The following is a 26,229-nucleotide window of genomic DNA, read 5'->3' on the forward strand; positions in this document are numbered from 1 at the left end:
CAGATGGTCTGTTCAATAAGGCCTGATGGCTGGATTATGTTGAACTATTTCATATACACTTATAGGGTGTTAGTGTGACTCTGGTTGTAGCCTAATGATTAAGTGAATGCTGGAAGACCTCTTAACCTTCTCCATTCTGATGTTTCTCCCAAGACTTCCTCTGTATCAAGGGCCAAAATATCAGGCACCCATGCCAGCTGGCACTTGATCAATCAAAATGACTGCCAGATCAGATTAAGCACATTTAATGCTTTTCAGAAACATCTTCAAGATTAATGGATTTCTTCTACATGTTAGTGGCCCAGCTCTCTGAGAGCTTTCCAAAGGAACTGGGCTGCTGTAGTATTTTCTGGGTGAGGTCTACAGAGGAGTTGACATAAGCAGCAAGGAGCCGGGGCGGTGCTGTACAACTGCCAGAATATTGACACAGACCTTGTACTGAAAGTTAACACTGATGTTATTTGAAAATTGTGAGGACTGGGTGTCGGCGTCTGGAAACAAAGGAAAGAAGGCCATGAAACACACCATTCTCAGTTCTAAAATCGAGATACCTTAGCAAAACTCTAAGGCAACATAGATGTGGTGTGCTGGTCTTAGCATATTTAAACAGGTTGTCTCTAAGCATTACAAGTTCATCAAAACAAACAAGATTGACCACTGCTTGGTGGCCAACAGAGTTGGTTTCAGCATGGCTGCCTTAAACCAAAAGTATGGTTCAGTTGTCCACTTGAGTCGTCTGCACTCATGCCTGGAATTAACGGTGAGTCCACTAGGTGGCAACAGTCACAGTAAAGCTGGTGCAATTAAAAACAACTCAAAGAAGGTGGCAAAAATGCACATAAACTCAACAAAAAGCAAATGTGGATATGCCAGGAGGTCAGAAAGTACCTTTGCACTCGAGAAAGATGACACAACTCTGTAGGTCAGGAGAAGTATTACAAAGCAGTGCAACAAGTTCTTGATATTCATTTGCAAATACCGATAGTGTGCGGGAGTTCCTTATTTGCAGTCCTGGATTTCTTGAAAATATTCAGCAGGTGTGTTGGAACAGGGCTGGAAATGAAATCTGTGTGAAGGTAGCCCTCAAGGAGCAGGGTTAGCTACCCTTATTCTACAGCCTTATCTCAAATCCACAGTAATTGTATTTCCAAATGACTATGAGGCCCTGGTGAGACAACCTGACTTCTGTTTTGAAGAGTGCTATGACCTGTATTTACTGCTCTTTTGTGCACAATCCTTCACGGTAAAATGAGCGAAGGGAGCTTTTAAGAAGAGGAAGAGCTCCATCACATTTCACCTTTGAGAATGACCCCTCTGTCATAATTTTGAAATTGTCCTGTGCCCTTTGATCCCTTTATCTATTTTCAGAGGGTGAAGTGTTTCCTTCGGGAGATCTTGGCTGCTTTTAGAGGATTTTCGGCAAAGTAAAGGTGGCCCCTGGCTGCACTTTCGAGGACATCAAGCACATTTAGTTAAAGAACTTCATTGGTGGAGGGAAACCTTGAAAAGATAAATAAAATCAAGGGAATTGGAGATGAGAAGAGGGAATGTTAAACACATCCACATGCGATCAGATAAGTATTGTGTAACATACCAAGACGTAAATAAGGGCCTTTTGATGATTTACATTCAAGCTTTTCTTATGATTAATTGTCTTTCCATTAAACGTAAAAACATTCTTGGAACATCAAGCGCAAGACATTTCATCTGATCATGGCAAAGGATGATTTGTGCTGGCAGGTTAAATGTAATGCTTGTCAGGATTCTGTTACTTCAGTCTGGTACATTCTTGGTTTTGTGACAGAGCCCTGACACTCATGTATCGTCTTGTCTATGTGTGAGCGTGCGGCTTCAAGTGTGCTCAAGCCATGCGATCTCTTCCGCGTGCTTCGGATCCAGGCATTACTGTATAATACGGTTTTCATCGGCCATGTGTTTTTATGTTATCTTTTGTGCGAGTGCGTGGCTTGTGAGTGTTCATTGGCTCGGGTATTGACATAGCTTTGGCTTATGATTGTGTTTGCTGGCCATGTTCTTCTGTTTTTATGTTTGATGTGAGCACATGGCTTGTAATGTTTTTTTCTATGTGCCATGTGTTCTCACCCTTCTTATTATCTGATTATTGGTTTATTTGTCCCACCTGTCTATTGTTGTTACCCTCCTATTGCTCTCCTATTCTCCCAGTGTTTTCTGTCCTGTGTCAGTTCATTGTCACACTACACTGTAAACCCAGATTTTGTTTCTAATTAAACTTACAAGTGATCATTACTTATTCTTTTATGTTTAGTAAAAACCTACTATCATTACTAAACAACATAAGGAAGGGGAGGGGGCTAATTCAAAAACCTGCCTGGTCACGTAAAAAACCCGCGTCTAACGTGCATCCAAGGGGCTCTACACCTGGCGGGATGAGCACAGGCCTCGGCAGCAGACAGTATTGAGAATTAACAGAGGTTTAGATGTTGATGAATTATTGTTTAATTTTTGGCTTTAGTTGGGGTCTTGCCCTTGACATTTGAACATTAGTTTTTCTCTGGCTGCTTTACCTGTGTGTTTAAAAGGCACAATTTGTATAGCAAAAAAAGCCAAGAGTAAAGTGATCCAGTGACTATGACTGCATATTGATGTTGTCATCAATAAAGATTTTAAGTCAGTAGAACCTAATTTCATCTAGAGTTTAATCTCTTATTGTCTGGGTCTTTCCATATGATTGATATGAAAGTCCTGTGATTTTTACAGCAGGAAATCCAACAGAATTGTTATAATTTATAATTGTAAAAACAGTATGCACATTTTTTTTAAAGTGTCATGTTATTTTGTCACACATAGACATCAAAAATCAATCTCAACAATGGTGACACTCAAATGAAAACCTTCATGTTGCAATGCATGCTGGATACCTAATAGTACACCTATACTCAAAAAACATTTTTAGAATGTGAACTAATGATTTTCAGTAAAGACTACTGATGTAAACTTGATTTGTCTACTGCACCCACTTAAGATTATATGTTAATACAACTCAACATGTTTAGTTTCAGCTTGTGTAAAAACTAAAGTGGTATATAGGGCAACGAGTTTCCACACGATTTGCGAGGAAATTCGACTAATTTGGATTGAAAGTGTAGCTTTTTTTTTTTTCAAAGAAATTTACAAGAACTTATGGGCCCCCTCATGAGATTATACTGCATGAAGATTCAAGTACGCCGATACCTGTAATGTTTTCAAGGGGAACACAAGATCAAGTAAGTGTTGTAGAAATTATTTAACTGCTCTGTTTGCTGTGGTCTTGAATATGCCTCTGCAATCTTGCATATGTTTGTACCCAAACCCATATTAGGTTGTGGTCTACTGCATTCATTATTCTGTTCATGATAGATTGAAGGCTAATACAGAACAGAATGGTTCCTGAATTGATGACTGTATTGGCAAACATTAGCCATAATAATTCTACAACTTTTTAGTGTCTTATTAGGTGTCCAAATGTTAAAGTACATTCAGTAAAATGGAGGGGAATGTCCTGCTGGATAAGACCATAGCTATTTTCACACAATGTGCACTCAAGCTTCATTAGACATTACAGACAAAAAGGTACATGTGCAAGACTAACTGTGACATTCTGATGGAAACATTAGACACATGTTGCCACACATCCAATTTCCCTATATAGTAGAAGAAAATAAAGAGAGTGATGATTCAACTGCCCATGTATTCAAATGATAGCTGGGTTTCCATCTGCCCCTGCCACAAAGAGGTTAAAAATATGACTGCTCAAAGATCAGCTTCCATGGGGAATCCATGTTAAAGTGCCATGAAATGGGAGATGGAAAAGAGCTAGATGGATGGATAGAATGGGGTCATAGCAAAAGAGACCAAATATAAAAAGGGCATCACCATGGGAGGATCAGCACCTCAGTACAGTTGATCTCCCCACAGTAAAGGCTGGAAACAGTAATGACGATTTGTAACCTAACTGATGCTCGGGTACAGCAACAGACGACTTAATAACAGCTTAGATTGAAAAGGCCTCATTGTGTCTGCACCTTGTTTTATTTTTAATAGAGAGATCAGGAAACTATGTCATTATTCCTAAGGTTAGCATTCCCTAGTGCATTCCAGTAGCTCACTATTATTATTCGCTTCGGAAAAAAGCTTTATGCTTTTTATGCACAGCATATGCTGTGTCATGCCCTTCTCTTCACAGTAAAATGTACACTAACGAAAAGCACAAAAAAGTACCATGGCAATACTTTTTTGCACATATTTCTTTTAAGTACCTTGGAGTAGCATATACTATGGTACATTATGTATATGTACTACGATCCTTCAGTACTACTACGGTATATATGAAGTAGAATGGGCTTACCATTTGATACCATCAATGTACTAGACTGTTGTAGTTAAAATATTGCTGACTATGTTAGAGGTATTAGAACCACAAAATGCTACTTGTCCAAAGAGTTGTCATCACCAGTATTTTTAGGAGAAAGTATAAAGTTGGTTGTCAGACAAACATCAGCCACTCCCATGCATGTGTCTTTCATGAACAAATGCCAAAGAGCAACTTGATTAATTGCTGGGTGGTAAGAAGCTTGACATTGGGAGTTAATTCACTTAAGTCTCTGAATCCATTGCCTCATCAGCTGTCATGAAGTTAAGTGCTTTGTGTGAGGTTCTCAGTTTTGTGTCGGTTTGGCCCACTGCTGCAGGAACTGTATGAATTACTGTTGAAAAAAAGTGTTGTAACGGTACTATAAGAGACCAGGCACCGAGCACCAATATGTAGCTTTATTGCTTTCTTAAACTTTAAATGAAAGTTGACATCTATAGAACCATTGCAGTAAATATTATATTACATATAATTAAATATTATATATACCAGTGTCATGAACTGTTATAAGAGTGATTTTACTGTTTACATTAAAACCAGTAACATTAACACCAAACTTTGTGAACATCTCTAAACTCAACTGTTTAAAATGGATACTTCCAGCTCCAACATCTGAGCTGATGATCCACATCCAAAGATAAATACCTCAACTTGTGAGGTTTGTCGAGACAAAGACCTTCTTACACCAAATGTGAGACAAATCTCATCTGAAATTTTTATTTATGCCAAGACTGAAACAAATATTTTTTTTCAATCAAAATTCACCGGCTTCCTTGCTACACAAATTTATATTCTGTGTGAATACGCCTTACTGAAAGAAACACTTCACCATTTACAAATGATTCCATATGGTATTGTGAGGTAATAATCAGTTTTCTGTTTGGATGGTTGAGTTGTGACATATTAGTGTTATATTGTACTGGATTAAACTGTGTTTTATGTCATCACATGGTGAATGGATTGCATGGGAGCAGTTGAAGGACATGTCAGAGGTCGTCGGTTAAATCCTCTGAAGCGCGGTGGAGCAGAGTGACAAAACCAGAGTGGGCACCCAGGGGCCCATAGGATAAAGGTGTAACCAACATCTGCAACCCATTGCGCCCCCAATTATCCTCGGGTGAACCTCATGGAAAATACGACACAACCAGCTGGAATGTAAACACAACCCAATGGGAACTCCCATTTATTTTCTCTCTTGCGTGAGCAGCAAACTCTATTTTGTTCTGTTTTTCTTCCTTTCCTCGTTTTGCTCTTGGCTGTAATCGTTTTAATGTAGATAGGCAGCACAAGTCCCTTTCATTAGCACATATCCCATAGCAATTATCCATGTTTAGAATCACTCCATTGTTCGGCAAACAGTATCTGATTCACTCTCTCCTGTTTTCCCAGGAAGTGGCAGTTACTGCAACAGTTGAAATGACGCAGTCTTTTCATGTTCCGTTGGTGTTTCTATTCAGGCTACATTGACTCTAAAATATCGAAACTCTCCACAACAGTGAACACATGTTTGTGTACACACTGAAGTCACACCACAGGTCTGCGGCCCAGCTGTCTCCGGTGAGGGTCTTGGCTTTAAAGACCTACCAATCTCACAGACACCGGCAGATTTATCCCAACAATCCAAATAAACTCCACATACCAGATTCTGCAAATCCTAATGATTCCAAATGCTGAAGCAATTATGGTGTATTGACAGGGTGTGAGAAACCATCATGAATCAGTTTAGTTTGACTAGACTGTGTTGTGTAACCAAAAAACAAACCTATTAAAATTCCCCCAAAAAAGAAAATGTCATTAGGCAGACAGGTAGTATGTTTTGGTTAAAGGGTTATTTCACCCCAAAATTAAAATTCTGTAATTAATTACTCACCCTCATGTCGTTCCAAACCCGTAGTTTTTGTAATACCGTACCTCACAGCACATCCAATACAAGTCAATGGAGTTGGACAAAAACTACGATAAAACCTGTTGGAAAGCATCTTTTGCAGCGATTTTTGTGTGAGCATATCAGTGAACACCCCTGACCATTCGGTGAGTTTCACGTCTTTGTAAACGAAAGTTTAATGCGTTTTAGGAAGGATTATTCCAGTGCACCTATGCAGCCATTGTGGAGGTGAGGGGGTGCTACCACAGAAAATCCTCGGGCCAGCAGCATGTGTCCAAATTTCAATCTTAACCGTTATATTTAATCAGAAACTATCTGAAAACAGGGCTTTAAGTGTAAAATACCACACTTGTCCTTTAACCCTGGTTCATTAGTAAAGATTTTCCTCATTTATTTTCATATTTGTATTTAAAATGTAAATTGTTCACATATTTCCCAATTAATCACCTTACATATTTCTATGACCCTATGGACTCTCTCAAGGTCTTCTGTCCTGCAGAGTTAAGCTCCAATGCTGATCAAACTCACCTCTAACTATCTAGTGATCCTGAACAGATCCCCTCGGGGTATCCTTCAAGGATAACAAAAAAAGAGCAATGCTGCTATACTTTGACGAGGAGACAAGAGGTCTTTTTTATGGATGTCAATGGAGATGATTCATTATGCTAAATAAATTGCTTTTGTGACACTAATCACTTAATTAACTGACAGTCTGTCAGCTAATCTTCAACATGTTTGCTATTACACATCCAGTTTGGATTTATATTTTTTTCTGATATATATGCGTTTTGTCATTCTATTAATATCAGAGACATCCTGACATGAATTTCAGCATAATTGTTTTTCTAATTAATCTAATTTAACCTCTTCTCCTGGCATTTGATAATGTTACACTGTTATTAGCTACTACTATGACAAATTGCATGCGTTTTTCCTAATTTGTAAGTCAGTTCTTCATCAGTTGTGCCAATCCTCAATGGAGGTTATGTATTCATATACAGTATATTTCCTATAAGTGCATGTAATACTTTAGTTCCAGACTTTTCAGTGATGGTGTAGTCTAATTGTCTAATTAGATATATATATTGTCTATATATATATAAGGACAACAGAAAATCATTGACTGAGAAAACATGGAGTCCCATCTAATACTCTCTGTGGAGTCCCATTGCAGTCTTTCATCTCTCCTCTCACATACCCTTTCAGTGGGTCCATGATAAGTCCTGTCAGAGCAGCAAAAATGCATGGCCTTAGCCCGTTTATGTGCCAATAAAAAGCGCAGGGACAAACAAGACATAAATGTTATAATGAGAAGGTCTGGACAACAACCCAAACTTCTGAATGTCACTTGTGGTTTGGTTATGTAACGCTGCAGCAGGAAATGTGTGCAGCTGGAGTATTAGTCTCTGCACTAACTTCAATTAAAGAGAGAGAATGCCAAGACAAAACCACGAACGCGCTGCTGGCCAAGATACAGATGACAGAGAATATGTAATGTCAAAATAGTGCAACAGTCTTTAAGGAACAGGCAAAAAAGCATTGAGTTAGTTAAATGAGACTTGCTAAATGCTAAGTTAATGAGGTTAAAGGTGCAGTAAGCAATTTCTGAGTAACTTCCGTTGATATTTGAAATCACCAAAGCAAACACTCCCCAAAAGAATCCCACCCTTATCTTGATAGCTCCACCCCCAAATATACAAGAGGTTTTTTCGACATCGGCTGCGGCTGGATGTAACCAATCGGCTAGAGTTGCCGTGTGGAGGCGTGAGCTAAAAACGGAGACGTGAAGTCGGACACTTTCTGCTTCCCGTAGTGACGCTTGCGTTGTGTTTGCATATTACCACAGCTGAAGTTAAAGCTACAGTATGTAAGATTCTGAGCCACAAGAGGGCGCTGTTTCCAACAATAACAAAGGCGAAGCTTGATGACGCTATGAAGGAGAGTGGAACGATGGGAGATGTCGTTTTCAACATCCAGAGACGTATGGAATTAATGAATCATGATCACGGATGAGGTAATTTATTAGTTTTTTGTATTACCTGTACGTCTGAACGCGAAATTTTATGCCATGATAATGAATTAACTACAAGGAACGTGAAATTTTATGCTATATTATCCTGTTACAGCTATTTGTCAAATTATTTGTTAGGTTAATGCTGCGTAGTTTTAGGATGTTTATAGTTAATGAAGTGTTGTTTTATGTGTTCAAACCAATCGTAGTAAAATTAAATTTGAACGGACATTTGCAAGTAATGGCTTAATATTTTTTAACAACAGATATCCGATTATTAATTGCACTGCCATAATCTTGGTCACGGACTGGCCGGCCAATGTGGGCCGGCCCACCTTGTACAGAATATAAAATAATGACAGAAATCATAATAGGCTATTACATGCGTGGGTGCGGGGACGCGGCTGACAATTTTGTATAATTTATAATGTTGATATAGGCTATCGCATCACGATAGTGTTGTGGGCAAGTGTGCCATCATGTAACGTGGGAGACCCGAGTTCGTGTCCTAGCTAGAGGAACTTTTTTTTTACTAACGCATTTGTCCACGTGATATTGCGGAAACCAAGGATGGTGCGGATATTGCGTCACTAACAGGCGACATTTTTATTCCGGGACGGACAATTATTTAAAATTGGAATTTCTCTGAAATAAAAAATCTTTGGAGACTTTTGGGATATTATAAGTACATAACTGCAGGAAATATATCACACTGTCCAAGTGATTTTTGGATCTTTTATTACAAAATTGTTACATATATTGTATCTTTAAAGACTTTTCAGAGACATTTTCATTCAATACTTTATGTACTGATTATTACAGCGTCTGTTTGTACAAGAATAAAGTTCAACATAGGCTAAGCCTACTATCAATGAATTTGGGTCTAAGTTTTTTTAAATAGGTTTTATTTTTAATAAACATGACACAATATAACATCCCGACTACATGAAAAGAGATTTTACTGTTATATAAAATATTTGTCTTTGTTCTACCCACTTAATTGATAGAAGTGCTATTGGACAACGTCAACAAAGCATTTATTGTCAGAGATTTTAACATTCAGATAAAACAAATGATGTGTTAGGGGTTGCGTTTACAGATTTACTAAACCCCTTTTGGGGTCACGCAAAACGTCACTCATCGTTTTAATCATACACTAGATTTAATTATATCGCACGGAATCATTCCTACTGATATAAATATTCTACTGCAAAGTGATGTCACTGATCACAACCTTGTAACGTGCATACTACTGATATTTGCCATATCCCGCCGCATTATCGACCAGGTAGAACAATTATCTCAAACACTATAGATGGATTCCAAAATATCCTTCTTGATCTGTCTTAGCTTCTCAGTGTACTCAAACACACAAATGAACTTGAGCAGTATATCTGCCGTAATGAGGATGCATAGCAGCCATAAACAAGGCACTCCTGAACACCCTTCAGAGACAGCCTGCAACCTATAGCAAGGTTCAAACTTGGAGGGTCAGAGGGTCCGACGCAGGGAGTTTAGTTCAAACAACTGAACAAACTTGCCTACACTGAACAAAATTATAAATGCAACACTTTTGTTTTTGCCCCCATTTTTCATGAGCTGAACTCAAAGATCTAAGACTTTTTCTATGTACACAAAAGGCCTATTTATCTCAAATATTGTTCACAAATCTGTCTAAATTGTGTTAGTGAGCACTTCTCATTTGCCAAGATAATCCATCCACCTCACAGGTGTGGCATATCAAGATGCTGATGTGTCAAGACAGCAAGACACCTGTGCAAGACAGCATGGTTATTGCACAGGTGTGCCTTAGGCTGGCCACAATAAAAGGCCACTCTAAAATGTGCAGTTTAATCACACACCACAATGCCACACATGCTGCAAGTTTTGAGGGAGCGTGCAATTGGCATGCTGACTGCAGGAATGTCCACCAGAGCTGTTGTCCGTGAATTGAATGTTAATTTCTCTACCATAAGCCATCTCTCCAAAGGCGTTTCAGAGAATTTGGCAGTACATCCAACCGGGCTCACAACCGCAGACCATGTGTAACCACACCAGCCCAGGACCTCCACATCTAGCATCTTCACCTCCAAGATCGTCTGAGACCAGCCACCCGGACAGCTGCTGCAACAATCGGTTTGCATAACAAAATAATTTCTACACAAACTGTCAGAAACTGTCTCATGGAAGCTCATCTGCATGCTCGTCGTCCTCATCGGGGTCTCGACCTGACTGCAGTTCGTCGTCGTAGCCGACTTGAGTGGGCAATTGCTCACATTCGATGGCGTCTGGCACTTTGGAGAGGTGTTTTCTTCACGGATGAATCCTGGTTTTCACTGTACAAAGCAGATGGCAGACAGCGTGTATGGTGTCGTGTGGGTGAGCGGTTTACTGATGTCAACTTTGTGGATCGAGTGGCCCAGGGTGGCGGTGGGGTTATATGGTATGGGCAGGCGTATGTTATGGACAACGAACACAGGTGCATTTTTTTGACGTCATTTTGAATGCACAGTGACGTGACGAGATCCTGAGGCCCATTGTTGTGCCATTCCTCCACGACCATCACCTCATGTTGCAGCATGATAATGCACGGCCCCGTGTTGCAAAGATCTGTACACAACTCCTGGAAGCTGAAAACATCCCAGTTCTTGCATGCCCAGCATACTCACCGGACATGTCACCCATTGAGCATGTTTGGGATGCTCTGGATCGGCATATATACAACAGCGTGTTCCAGGTCCTGCCAATATCCAGCAACTTCGCACAGCCATTAAAGAGGAGTGGACCAACATTCCACAGGCCACAATACACAACATGATCAACTCTATGAGAATGAGATATGTTGCACTGCGTGAGGCAAATGGTGGTCACACCAGATACTGACTGGTTTTTGGATCAAATCAATCTCTGATTTTATCTCACAAAACAAAAAAACACGCTGTTCACAATAAAATGGACCGTAGAAAATAAAACTTATATGCTCTGGCAGTTAAAGATTAGATGGGTTCACTCCTCCCAAAATTACATTGTGAACTTCACGCCACTTGTGCTTGGCCATTTTTATAATCAGAAAGATGGTGATCAGACAAATTACATGGATGCTGAAGAACCCATATTCTTTCATGCCACTATATGACATAACATAAACATACTACTAGATCATGTTTCCACTGATTTGGTCTGTTGTGAAAGCTCTAACCACCTAGTCACGGGTTCCCTTGTTAGAGACCAGCAATGTTTTGTGGCCAGTTAGGAATCAGGATTTGGGCACCCTTCCAGGGTTTTTGTGTAGAAAAGCACAACCTGGTACAAGGGGCACCGGCTTCTGTACCAGCCCCAGTGGAAAAGCGGTAAGACACTGCGACAACCCAACAATTTTTTTTTTAGACGTGAAGAAAATGTCTTATTATCATACATAGTATTTGGACCAGTGTTGAACTAGAATGGATCGTGAAGGAGAAAGCAGCCCTTGTCTGTTTAATACCTTAGAGGAACTACTCGGTCCTAAATACTATGTACTGACCTTCCAGAAAAGACAAGCCTGATGTTCTTGGTCCACTCACTGAAGAAGATCAAACAAGTGAGAGCTCTGGGCTCATGGTGACAGCTCAGCTGGAGGTTTGGAGCCAGATTAAGAAACAGATGCACATGAGGAGAGCCGAATATCAAAGTCTTGAACCGTATCCATACCCATTATCCAGCCTGATGAATCCCACGCCATTTCCAGCATTCGTTTGAGAATGCACCCCAGCTATGGGGAGCATGAAATGAGGGACATGAGCAGTACTGATGGGAAATCTCAGACAAGGTTGAATAAGGTCTTCCCTGCGGCAGACAGTGGTGATAACCAAGAAAGGAATTTCCCCTGCTATTCGATCTGTGATCATGTTCATCCAAAATAATCACATTGGACATACCGGTACATAAACTGATAGTTTGCAGATTAATTACTACTACTTTTTTTGGTGAAAGTCATAATTCACTGACAACAAAGAACAGCATAACATAATTTATATAATAAAACTCTTGAGTGTTTTCATAAGCATCAGTTATTTCTCTGCAAAGGGCAAGCTGCTCCTTGGCATTAACCGCTGACTGTTCCACCACAGAATGTGAGCAACACATTCATCATGATTTCTGTGTTCAAGCTGAGGCTCAGTCAGACTAATATCGAGTCAGATGATGAGGAAAACTAAAGGTTAGTCATTTTGTTAAATGGCACGGTTTATGCATGTGTTTTTAATTCTGAGTTATGCTGATGTGACTATTTCAGGCCCAAATGAAAGATGAACTTTGTTGGAAGGAGTTCCATCACATAGGTAGGAGTTTATTTTGTAACTACACGTACATAACCGTACCAATTCTAAATAAAAGACTGCACAACATACACACAAAAGACTTAGCCAGTACTGAGGGATATACCTTCAGTAGAGGTAATGTCTTAAACCCCCCAAAAAAACTGTTTAACACTGACATCTGCTGTTGAGTCTAATATTTCTATTGTAAGCATGCATGTCTGAATGTATATAGCAACTACATTTTTTTAGTGAAACCTTGCTGTCACAAGATCAGGGAATTGCTATTCCCAAGGTTACTAAGGTGGTCTGAAAACCGTCCTTAAAGTATGTATGTTCGCGAAGTATGTTCGCGATTGTGCTACATTCACTCACAAAAATAAATGTTTTATATATTTACAGTAGGACATTTACAAAATATCTTCATGGAACATGATCTTAACTTAATATCCTAATGATTTTCGTCATAAAAGAAATCTATCATTTTGACCCATACAATGTATTGTTGGCTATTGCCACAAATATACCCGTGAGACTTGACTGGTTTTGTGATCCAGGGTCACGTATCGCCCGCCAGATGAACATCCCGGATTAAGTTTTATCCCATTGAAACCTATCCTCGTGTCCAAAGCAAAAACAATGTGGGACACTAGTTGCCCAGCTAAGTTTAATATTCTGCTATTTTTAAAGGTAAGCCTAAAGGGTAATAAAAGCCCTAAACTTTAATTAGCCCACACAACCAAAGCCAATCAAAAGACTGCGTTGAATGCTGGGCTGATAAAGCGTACACTGTGTACTTTCGGAAATATATAACATATCCTGACTGGTCACATTCACAGTGCTCATTTCACCACTGCTAAATGTGGCTTGAATAATTATAAAAGAGAATCAGGAAGGCAGGCTTGATTAAGACATGTTTCTTTACTCATGTACTCATAGCAGTCATATAAATCAATTTTTTAAAAAGAAAAAAGACATTCATTTTTGCATGTTCTAAAAGTACGGGTGCAATTCTTTTTACATAATTTGAATGTGCTGGGCAGACTTTTCATGTTGAAATATATAAATCTGTTTCAGCCATAATATTGATTACAAGTGCTTATACAACACATTTACAGCTATATGATTAATAGACCTGTATAATAAACCTATGCTTTCACACCAGTAACAGTATTGAAACTGAAGTTCAGAGATGTTTGAGCTTTAGGTATCATTGCTGCATCATACTTGCAATTCTTCTGGTCTACTGTTATATGGTATCAACAACAATGCACGATTAATTCTGCAGCTCATCTAAGCAATTTGTTGTTAACCTTTGGAGTGACTTGAAAACTTTGACATATTTGAAATGTACATTATACAAGACATCTAAAGCCAAAATTATATTACAGTAAGATGTAAAAACAAACAATTCAGTCATTAAATGCTATTTTACACCTTATCTCAAAATGAAATAACCTGGTTTTATTAAGAAATGTAAAGTAGTGTTAGTGCTAGAAATGTATCACAAGAATCGAAATGTAATATTATATCGCTTCCCCTCCCCCACCACATCCGTGAGCTAATTCCTTCTTCATTACGAACTAAAGGGCCAGAGGAAAGAGGCTATGGAATGTTACATTCGCTTTAGCCACTTCATACTGTATCTAACCCTGCAAACCTACAGAGATGGACCTACAGGTGCTGCTGAGAGCCATTGACCTCTCTTCACATGTGGATGGCATTGGATTTGCAAGCGAGAAAATAAATTAAAGAAATGAGAGAAAAAGGGGAAGGGTAGAGGATGGATCTTCATTTGGAATACTGCCAGATAACAATGCTGATGATGATGATCACTACGGAAAGGACCACTGCCAGGATACACATCTTCTTACGAGACTTTTGCTAAAGTGATGGAAAGAAAATATTGTCATTATCATCAAATAGAATGCATGCAACATGCATAGTTTTAGATCCTGCCATGTAGCTACATATTTTGTTATACATTAACAAACAGTCAAGAATAAGTGATCCGTTTGCCCTAATCAAAACTCTAATTTACATTAAAGTTTGTATCAGATGTTCCAGGCCTCCAGACAAACATTTGAGAGTAGTAGCACTGGTGCCACTAAGTTCTACAGATGGTAGAGCCAGCACCTGGTTTGGTAGTGCAGAGGGGGGTGGGGCGATATCGCTAATCACTAAAAATAGCACTCTTTACTTGCTTTCTGTGTAATTCTTCACTATGTGAAGAAGTTTTTGCTTTTCATGAGACTTTGTGACTTTTCCTACTTCAGTAAGAAGGTGTCAACCCTATTCAAAAGTGTATTTCTTGATGACTTGATATTTTATAATATCTACATATAAATTTAAAAGCATAATGTGTGGAGAGAAAAAGCCTAATAAGCCAATACGTGCTCCTCTGCTGCCATCTACTGGTTATAGGCCTAATTTCTTTGGTCATCACATTAAAATTACATTTAAACTTGATAATATTTAGGGTTTTGAAGTGCTAGAAAAAGTGTGAAGCACTTGAAAGTCCCTGAAAAGAGCTTGAAAAATAAATAATGTAAAAACATTTGAATATTTCTGCCATAATACCATGGTTACAGTTAGCATTACTACATTAAATCCATGGCGAATGTTGGTGATTCGTGGACTAAAATTCCGTCTTTAACTTGTTCATTCATGGCACAATTTTTCTCATGGTTTCCACGTCAGTGCTATTTGATGTGATTTTTATGATTCATAACAGAGAATTGCACTCAATTTGAATGCTTCTCAATAGATCTGGCAGTAGCTGTGTTAATAATACTGCGGAGAATTCAAATGCTTTCTCACTTGATCTCCCAGCGCTGAGTAGTAACGGTGTCACGTGATCGAGATCGGCCCACGAGTACCTGTTCTGAGCTCGCGCTGTCTATTATTGGTTCGAGCTGATAAACTGGCTGCGCAGCTCAAACGAGTAGCGTGGTTTTGTTCCGCTTTCGTTTGCCGTTTCTCATATGCAACAGAATTGGCAGCTCATTTCCGTTGGGCAAAGTGGTGGTCGCACCAGTGCAACAAACTTTAGTCACACTGGCAGGATTTTTTTTTTGCAAAATGCAACCATTTGGTCAGTGTGGAGCCCTGTGTTGTCCTCCCAAAGTGAAACACAGGTGTTCAAACTGAGAATGCATGTATGATATTTAAAAAATACCATAGCTGTCTTTGTGTGTGTGATGCTGAAGCTTTTACTGTACCTGATACTGAGCTGCTCTCTGTAGTTGCTCAGCTCCTCTCTCCACATGCACTTCTGCACTTTCCACATTAGCCTCTATGCTATCTGTAACCACACACATTTACTTGCATTTAGATTAGAGATTACAAGCTGACAACCTGATGTTAAACACACTCCGTTTCCATAATTAGCATAACATATATAAGTGTTTTTTCAGATGCTTTGACAGTGGCGCAAACGTGGTTGATGCAAATCAATGTATCTTTATAAAAGTATAACAAACGACTTGCATAAAATGCATATAAATATCAGTTGTCACTCTATATCGCCCAATAATACAGCCGTGGCAGTGCATATTGGCAGTGACACAAATTTTGTGTTTCACAAAGTTTGCTTCTTCAGTTGTTGTGTGTTGATTAACACAGTTTCCGATTATTGTGCAGAGTGATCAAATGCATTTTAAATAATTGCAAAGAGCTTCATAGTGTGTTGTCAAAAAGGGTAGCAAAGAAGCCACTTCTCTCCAAGAAAAACATCAAGGACAGACTGAAATTCTGCAGAAAGTACAAGGATTAGACAGAGGACTGGTGTAAAGTTATTTTCTCTGATGAAGCCCCCTTCCTACTGTTTGGGACATCTGGAAAATCGGTGAATGCTACCATGAGTCCTGTGTCGTGCCAACAGTGAAGCACCCAGAGACCATCCATGTGTGAGGTTGCTTTTTATCCAAGACAGTGGGCACTCTCACAATTCTGCCCAAAAACATAGCCATGAATAAAGAATGGTATCAAAACGTCCTGCAAGAGGAACTTCTCCGATCCAGGAGCAATTTTGTGATGATCCATGCACTTTCCAGCATGATGGAGTATATCACAAGGCAAGAGTTGGCGCGGATGGCTCGGAGATCATTACATTGAAATTTTGGATTGGTGGCCAGGCAACTCCCCTGAACTTAAGTCCTGAAAAAGGCAAGTGGACAAGAAGAAGTCCACAAACTCTGAGCATTAATAAGGCAAGAATGCATCACCATCAGTCAGGATTTTACATATAAGCTGACTCCAGCATGCCAGAGCGAATAGCAGAGGTTATGAAGTAGAAAGATAAACACTGTAAATATTGATTCTTTGCATATATTGAACGTTTTAGCAAAAAAAAAAAAAAAAAAAAAAAAACGACTTTCAAACTTACAAAATGCTTGTTTTCCAGTATACCTTAGAAACATGTGAAAATGTATCTACAAATACTGAAGAAGCAAACTTTGCAAAACACAAAATTGATGTCACTGTCAATACTTTTGGCCATGGCTGTACGTCTTAGTAAGAGGATATTTAATTACTTCGTTTTATGATCATAGCTCAGAAGATTTTATTGTAAGGGTAAAAAAAAACATAATCTAATGATGATAGAGATATGTACAAATAAACATTCCTCAAAATCCTGATGTATCATATTTAATACTCGCATGCTTTTTCTATAAAAATCCAGTAAGCGTTCATCTTGAAATATTACTAACAATATAAAAGTTCTTACATAATTTTTTTTTTTTGATTTCGCAGCAAAAATGTGTATCACAACCTAGGGAGGGAATCATTTTTAGAAATATACAAAAAAAAGACTTTTACCTCCTAAAAAAATTAAATATCAATCAGACGACAGAAGGCATTTAAGTAGATCCGTGTACAACAGGTTTTTCCAGCAAAGTTAATCATGTTGATAAATAGGAGGCCTTAGAAATGTATAGGGTTAACCTGTTGAATTCACAACAAATTGCACTGCTAATATCCTAATATCCTGTTCTGTCATCATTCATGGTTTTTCCTGGCTCAAACCGAGGCGGAGGTGGTAAAATCCTGATCATGTATTTTAATAATAGGAAATAAAATTTGTATTTTTCATTGACCATAGCCTACTGTTTCCCACATAATTTTTGTGGGTGGAACTCGGTACCTCTAGGACGGTCGGAATAAAATTTTGTACATTTTTAAGATAAATTCAATAATCTGGTGCACTTTGAGTCACCCGAATCCGCTGTTAAACATAAATAATCCACCCGCCGACCACCCAAGCCTATGATATTGTTTGATTTAGATATCTGCATCTGATCATCACATTACAAATATTAAACTTCTCAGTGTTAAGCATGACAATATGTTAACATATCACACTGAAGTAGGCTGATTTAAAAAGAATATTTATTTAAAATTAAAGTTCTTCTTTTGGCAAAATTATATTTCCTTAATAGCCTAAACAGAGGCTTTACTCCCTTCAAACATCACTGTTGGAAAAAACTCTTATCAGAATAGTTTTTTTTACCTTTTATAAAGGACATTTTTAATTTCAAATTCTTACATTTGATCAATACATTCAATTAGAATAAGACACTAGGCTGTTACCAATAAAATTAAATAATTTACATTGAAAAATTACAACTGTATTAAATGGGATCATGAGATTGTTTTAAAGGGTAACTAAACCCTGAAACAACTTTTTTTAGTTAATGATCGGTAAGACTGGGGTTTTATTAGTGCTGTTCATTGATTCAAGTAAATGTTTTGACATTTGGGTATAAAGTGTTTTAATTCTACAATATATGGTGTAAAAACGTCTGAGTGTTGCCCTCTTCAGGTTGAACGGTGGCTACGGCAGTTGAATTTTCCTATTGGAAGTTGTCGTATGATTCTTTGCTTTGTGAGAATATTCGTGTCTCTAATATTATTTATAAACATTTTAAAATCTCTAAAATGACTGAATATAAGTAATTATAAAAGATAACATAAATTGTAAAGATTTTTTTGCCCTAGGTTTGTTCCCCGTCTCTGCTGGGCTCTGTCCATTTTTCCAGCGTTTTTCAAATATTACCAGGGGTTTAGACAGGCCACCGTCTTAATGAGAGAGTAATTGAGTCATTCAGTCAAACGATTCATTCAAACAGCTGATTTATTCAGAATGAGGCAGTTTATGAATGGGTAATTTCATTTTTGACTCAACCGATTCTTTCAAAACTCTGAATCATTCAGTAATAAAACACAGCTGAGTGTTCCTGTGAGATGTGCTGTGGTTCTACGGTGATCTTTGTTTGGAACTATTTTCCCTGCTAAAACAGAATAAAAACAGTCATTGCGTCTAAAATGTAAGTGACTTCATTTTAACTATTTGGTTATTGAACTTGTGTCTCTTTTTCAATCGTGATGGTATTCACTCTGGTCGTGTGATGTTTCTTAACTGTATAATACGTTATAAATTACTGCGCGAGCCTCAACAGCGCAACTGTGTTACCGTCAGTAGGCCTATATTAGGTAGGCCTATATTATTATCAACTATAGGCTATCAATCGCCACTTACATTCAATGAAATCAGAATAATCCTTGCGTTTACGGTGATTCCCTAGTTATTTTTTATTTAATTTTTTTTATATATTGCAAACTGTTTTAATCAGTCCGGTTGGGCAAGTACAATTCTCTTTCACTTGTCCCTTAAAAAAAAAAACATGTCCCGGACAAGCGTAAATGTCAAGCCCTGATATGTTTTCCCTGAAGAGAATTACTTTGTTGAAAACAACAGTAAAAGAGTGACGCACGTTCATTGCGTTTTACCGTGATGAGAGTTCCGTGTCTTTATTAAACTCAACACATTATAATGATTTATCCGTCATCCACCCTCGATTAATTGGAATGTTATGTTTTTTATCACTTGGCCCGGGAAACCGCAACAGAACCGTTACGGTGGAAAAAGTGTATCTGAGCATGTGACTGTCTGTCCGAGTTTTGTCGAATTACAGAATTTTATAAATTACAGAATTTAAATTTTTGTTTGAAAATGTTGTAACAGCAGTGTGCAGAAGTAAAGATTAAAGACAGACTGTACTCACCTATCATTTCACCCTGATCATGTATCATCACAGCAAGATCCTTGAAAATCTGATTCACATCCAAAATGTCTGACTGCAATAACAGACGAGGAAATGAGCAAAATTACAGATGACGGCACACACACGTAACTCATGAATACAAAAATACACTTCATGTTAACAGCAGGTGTAAACAAGGTAAATGTAGTGTATAATGACAGATTGCCCAAGTGTCTTAAGAGGTTAGTTTGCATATATATGTGCAGCATAGGGATGCTCATTTTGACCGTTTAACCGTTAACCGAAAGTAAACATTTTGACCGATTAATACTATCTGTTAAACGATTTAAAAGTAAAAAAAATAAATAGATATTTTTGGTTATATCTGCATGGTAAAAAAATAAAAAAAATAAAAAGAGTATATAGGCTATATTTGTTAACTCACGTGGTGCGTCGGAACGCGCAACCGCACGCGCCTAAAGACATATTTCCCTGAGCAAGCTAAATGAAGCAAGTGAAAAGAAGTAGCCTACTGTGTGGGACCATTTAAACAGACAGGCCAACGAAGTTACTTGCAAAATATGCTACGCGGTATTAAAATAAAGCAGTAGTGCAAGTACAATGCAATAGGCTATCACTTGCGAAGCAAACATCCACAAGCAAATGAAAGGTGCTTTCCGAAGTTGGCCACTATAGCTATACGTTTGTGTATTCCCGGGACATCTGTGCCATCAGAGACCCCGACTAATCCCACATCATGTAGACGTGTTACTTAAAAAAAAAAAAGAACTAGACAAGCTGTGGATTGAGGTAGGCCTATTTTTATTTTTTTATTCTTCAAAGCTTCAACCTGATTCAGTGTTTTTCTTCTTGTCATCTTAATTTGTTAATTATTTAAGTTTAAAAAATATATTTAGTGTAGGCCTATTTTAGTTTTTATATATATATTATTTCATTCTGTTTTTCTCTGTTGTCACTGTCAGAAATGCTGCAGGTGTGTGATCATTTGATGTGGATCCAGGTTCTGGTGTTGATCTGTTCTGCATGCTGCTGTTTACACGTTAAAACAACCCCGAGATAATTTTTTTTTTTTTTTTTAACGGGTCACAGACACTCGTTCATTTTTTATTTAATGCCAATTCAATATTATAATCTTATCAGGTAACGGTTAATAATCGGATAATGAGCCTCCCTAGTGCAGCATCTTTAGTTTTAAACTGACGGCAGGAAAAGAGGAAACTAACCTCAAGTTGTCGAATGGCAGTTTCTCTTTCTTTAATGAGCTCCAGGTCCTCCTCTGTTATGGACACATCTTCTGTCTGAATGGTGGTCTTACCCCAGTCATCATTACTGTACACACACACAGAATGTTTTCAATTGCAGTGCTTTTACACAGTGCTGGGAGCTCATAATCAGGGAATATCTGAGGCATACTTATCAAAGGAGACGAGCTGCTCTTCATGACCTCCATCTTCAGCCTAAAGTAAATCACAACGCAAAAGCACTTCACTCAACAATACATAATGAAGAATACTTTATTCATATTTTAAACATTAATAACATTGGTCAGCATCAGCTACTCATTTTACTAACGGAGTCAGTATATTCTGCACACACAATAAAGGGCAGAATTATTTGTTTCCACTGGGTATTGTTTGAATGGTGTAAAGTAGGTGTACCATACCACAATGGATTATTTAAAAATGTTTGATCTCAAATATTTTAATTTATTTAGTAAAATACTTCATAAAAATTATCCATTTCAATAAAATATTATTGTGTAGGGCAAGAAATTAGCTTTTCCATTAAGAAGCCATATTTGCCCCTTGAGATTGATTTCTAGGGCCATTTTTTCATTTTTATGATTACCTTATTAAAAGTACCTGCTCTTGTTCATTTTGCTGACATTTTTTGCCCTGAGCCCCTGTTAATTTCTAACCCTGTTGTAAGGTATTTTTGGGTTCAAGTTATCAACATTCTAACGACAGGCTCTATTGCAAACAAATGTAAATGTAGGCGAGTGTGGTGCGATTCACTTGTGGAGCAGTGTTTGCATGGCGATCATGAATGACACAGTGTCACCTAGGTTTCTGCCCTAACTAGCTTCCCATGGAGAAGTTTCGGATCGGAGCTAATGTGGAAGCATTATTCTTAAAGGACCGATAAGTATATCTTACAGAGAGGCGAGACCCTGCTCGGGCTCTGGCCACCGACTCCTTCTCTTTCTCCGCGGCTCGACGCTGCACTGCTTGGAAGTTGTTGAGAGCAGCGGAGAAATCATTCATCAGCCGGTCCTTCTGGATTTTCTGCTGTCTCTGTTTGAAGATGAAAATCAATGATTTTAACCAAACGATTCAGAAAATAGATTATCCAACAACACCTTTAACTGACCTTCTCATTCAAATTTTAATTTCATTAGGCTTCATGTAAACATTACTCTGAAGGTTAAAATGTGAGCCTGCACATACAAACGCACCTGTTCAGACAGGGAGACAGGTAGAGAGAGTACGCCAAGGTCTTTCAGGTGTTTGTTGGTCTCTTTGGCCAGCTGGTTTGTGTAGTGCTGCACCTGGTGACTGTATACAAATCACAAATACTGAGAATACAAGTGCACAAGAGGAACAGGAAGTGCACAGCTATAGTTAAACCAAGAGTTAAACACTCACAGTCTCTCACGCAGTTCACTGGTGTCTTGTTTTGTTCCCAATTGGTTTACCATGCTCTTGATTTGAGCCGCTAATGTAGAAAACACAAAGTTACTCTAAAATCAGGCTGTGTAGAGTTAATGCAAGTCTCTCACAGAAGACAAATAGTCTTCTGTGATAATAATGTATAAATCAGTTCACATCAAAACAGAAATACAAAACAAGAAGAAATATTATTTTGTGCATGAAAAAAAGTAAAAAAAAGTAAAAGCAAAATACAAAATGAGCCCAACAGTCCCAATTAGTAAGAAATACAATCCCATTTAATTCTCAATTTTAAAAAAAAATTCCAATTATTTATATAATTCTTAATAAAAACAATCATATCAATATATTATTCAAGAATGACTTACACTGTCATTCAAAAGTTTAGAGTCAGCAAGACTTTTTAATTAATATTTGTAATAATCAAGGATGCATTAAATTGTGTCAGTGGACAGTGACAGTAACATTTATAATGCATTTACTTTGTAAGACTGGCAGATGAGAATTCAGCTTTGACATTGCAAGAATAAAGTACATTTTAAAATATATTCATATAGAAAATTACATCATTTAAAATTGTAATAATGTTTTACAATATAACTTTTTTCTCTCGAAGCACTGCTACTTGGGCGGAGTGATTAGAGCAACACTCTCTGCTCTTCACCACGGGGCTTCTCAGGTGCTGCGAGGAAATCACTCCGCAGAAGTAGCAGTGCTTTGCCTTCTGAGAATATAGTTCGAAGATGGCTGTGTCTCATCATGTGACCTTGTTATTTGTACCTGTGTGACTATACAAATCACAACATGTAAATAGGAAAATGTTGCCGTTATTTTGCCACTTACTGGGAGCAGTATGCTAGCTGGAGCCGTTTACCTCCAGTCTTTGTGCTAACCTAGGCTAGCGGTGGGAGTGTAAGACAGAGTTACGGCACGCACGAAGATGAAAAGGGTATGTATGGACTTATCTAACTCTGGGGGATACGGTGAATAAGCTAAAGTCCCCAAAAGTCGGCGCGTTCCTTTAAGCCGATGGTCAGCCGTCAGGCCATTTTTGAGCATCAGCCATCTTAATTTTTCGTGTGTTCTGCACCGTTGGCTCTAGTCAGATGCAGTCGGGGGTTTTTTCATGTAGAATCGGCGTCAGTGAGAGAGAGAGAACTCTGATTGGCTGTTCAGTTTAGCGAACGAATCAGTGCACAAGAACAAGATAAAAAGTGATGAAATCATGACGGCACAGAGAGATGGCTGGCCTAATTTGAAGTCATCTTACCTGAGCATTCCAATGCGCAAATATTTTTATAATAACATGAGCGGAGTGAGCAAGCGCTGCTTTGTTTATGGTTTGTATACCTGCAGTCTTAGTTTCGCTTTCCCTTTTTGAATGACGAATATAGACCAATATATCTGCTTAAATAGACAATTATCTCCTTTACACGCAGGCGCAGAACGTGCGTGCAAGCTGACAGTCGGCTGTAGTCCTTTCGGTATGTCAAGCACAGATTTTTTGCCACGACGCGATGCGACAACAGTCGGCTTTAATCAGCGCTAGTTCTTTGCCGTCGGTTTGGTGTGTCCCCACCTTTATCCACAACATGCATCCTTTAACTTTTATGCAGAGCTTAATCATCATGAACCTTTCACTATGTTGTCAAATTTATCTGATATACTCCCTGGTAGTATCTTTAGTTGAATTGCTACAACTAAACTTTTTTTAGATCAACATCACACAGTAATAACCCAGCAATCTCCAGACACTCACTGTTCTGTGTGATCTTTTGAATGTTGGAGCTGCATATCTGAATGAGGCTGATGGAGTCTTTTGGTGGGACGCGCTGCTCTGTCCTTCCATACGACATGACTGCAGGATATTCTGCTGGCTCCGATGGATGTCTCGGGAGAAAGAGCGGATGAAACTACAGCAGGAAGTGTATATGCCTACAGCAGGAAGTGCCTAAAAATGCTGCGGACAGAGAAACAGCAATTATAATATTAGCCTACACGCTATAATGCCTTATCATTGCAGCCACCTTGTGCCTTTAACTAGTATAAGGACCAGTGTGTAATGTCACATTACATGCTCGTGGCAGTGATGATAAGAATAGATAACAGATAAAACACAACATGATATTAAACAACCCAGATCACAGTACAAGTGTGTATTTTAAAGCCTAGAAACAATAGTACATACTGCCTGAATAACTTTCGCCTGCAGTTTTCAACTAAAGGTTGAAGATTAGCATAAAAAAAATATTTAATTAACAGTCTGACACATGAAACACATTAACACGATTAGGGATGAAACGGTTACTGGTTTGATGAAAAACTTGAAACAATTCCCAGCGGTTAGTATTATCCGTTCCTATTTTAATTATCATTAAAGCCGTATTTGACTTCCACAATTTGAAAAACTCACAGTAATACTTGTCACGTTTTGTTTTATGCTAATGGAGGAAGGTTTACAACCTCTTACCACTACAACTTTTGAAAACCTTTACAAGCGAGTGCTGAGGGAAATTATTTGAATTATACGAATGTTTTCTGGCTTTTTTCCTTCAGAAGAGTTTGAATGTTTTTGTTCAGACCAATGTGAAAAACAGGCCGTATTTTTATGCAAAAATAGAATATATACGGTAATAATTTATCATAGCCTACCTTTTCTGAAAAAATGGTTTAAAGGCTGAAATGGCTTTATATAAATGTGTGTCACTTTTTTAAACATGTAGCACCAGTATGTTAGAAGTTATGTTTAGAGTCACCCCACCAATATTTTTAATTAATGTAAAATTAATCCGTCGTTGTAAATTGTATTACTTTAGTGTTTAATGCAAACACAAAAAAAAATGCTTATTAGGCTGAACACTAACAGCACATTATATCAATAATGCTGTGATCATTTTTGTCTCCATCATCATGATATTACATTTTCATAGTTTCATATATTAAAAAAATATTTAACGTTAGACACAATGTAACGTTACTGTTAAACTGCTTACTCTTGTTGGCAGAGTCAACAAGTAAGTTAGCCTATGTTTCACCAGTATCACACTCAGTTTAGTTAAACATGCGGTGAAAGTCCATAACGTTATACCAATATTACCGTTATTTTGGGCAGATGAGTAACGTTACGTAAATGTTATGAACGATTAAATACTTAAATAAGATCATGATATATAAATGACAAGACTACACAGAACACTAAAGAGGCGGTACTAACAAGTAATGGTAATTTACGTTATTTTACTAGTAAGTTATATGTGTCGTTTGTTTATTTTCAGGTGAACATAAAACTATGTTGAAGAGAAACTGACACCAGAACAGTGAAAGCTAAGCTGGTGAGCTAAGTAACTAAAACACCTTTAATGACGTAAAACACCGCTGGAAACTTTTGTCACATGATACAATTATTAGATTTATTTATAAAAAGTCACCAGACTGGTTTACTCTTTAATACCACAGAAAACTACAATTCAAACAAAAACCCGTTAAAGCACACAACAACACCCTAGTATTAGCATAACGTTACATATACTGACACAAAACCATCATACTGCTGCATTATACCGTCCGCATTTAGCCTAGTCTGACATCTAAAGACGCTTTCATGTCCATTCCGAACATATATTAAACCAGTCATTGCGTTGTTTTTATTAATTCTGAGGAATAAATATAATGATCTTACTTGAGTTCAGGGCCGCTCCTTACTCGGGACTTCCGGTATGATGCACTTTGTACTTCCGCTAAGGGGCAGAGCCTTCAAGAGCACGTGATAGTACAACTGGGTACACATACACAAACACACACACACCAATGTCCTACTAGACTGTGATTTAAAGAAATAAACAGTAAATAGCTGACTTCTAAACTAATAAAAACAATGTATAAGTGTTTTTCTCTAATCTCTTGAAATTTACA

General features: G+C 38.0%; 1 protein-coding gene across 1 annotated transcript; it reads right to left on the reverse strand.

The window, feature by feature from the left end:
- Positions 1-13,483: 13,483 nt before the first annotated feature.
- stx12 (syntaxin 12) lies at positions 13,484-26,136 on the reverse strand. Its single transcript, XM_079590496.1, has 10 exons — positions 25,997-26,136; positions 24,077-24,277; positions 22,294-22,363; positions 22,104-22,203; positions 21,805-21,942; positions 21,062-21,105; positions 20,872-20,977; positions 19,649-19,721; positions 15,803-15,885; positions 13,484-14,465 (listed from the first exon to the last, which is right to left on the reverse strand). The coding sequence occupies exons 2-10, from the start codon at positions 24,171-24,173 to the stop codon at positions 14,373-14,375; spliced, it is 804 nt and encodes a 267-aa protein (XP_079446622.1). The 5' UTR covers positions 24,174-24,277; positions 25,997-26,136; the 3' UTR covers positions 13,484-14,372.
- Positions 26,137-26,229: the final 93 nt, after the last annotated feature.

The sequence above is a fragment of the Phoxinus phoxinus genome (genome assembly GCF_949152265.1).
Source record: "Phoxinus phoxinus genome assembly, chromosome: 19".
NCBI classification, from domain to species: domain Eukaryota; kingdom Metazoa; phylum Chordata; class Actinopteri; order Cypriniformes; family Leuciscidae; genus Phoxinus; species Phoxinus phoxinus.

Excerpts from the sequence above, each read along its gene's own strand:
- stx12 (XM_079590496.1), bottom strand. The coding sequence starts at position 24,173 with ATGTCGTATGGAAGGACAGAGCAGCGCGTCCCACCAAAAGACTCCATC. Across the intron at positions 21,106-21,804 it reads GAGCAGGGTCTCGCCTCTCT|GCTGAAGATGGAGGTCATGA; the intron begins GTAAGATATACT and ends GATTTACTTTAG. Across the intron at positions 15,886-19,648 it reads TGATCAGGGTGAAATGATAG|ATAGCATAGAGGCTAATGTG; the intron begins GTGAGTACAGTC and ends GTGTGGTTACAG.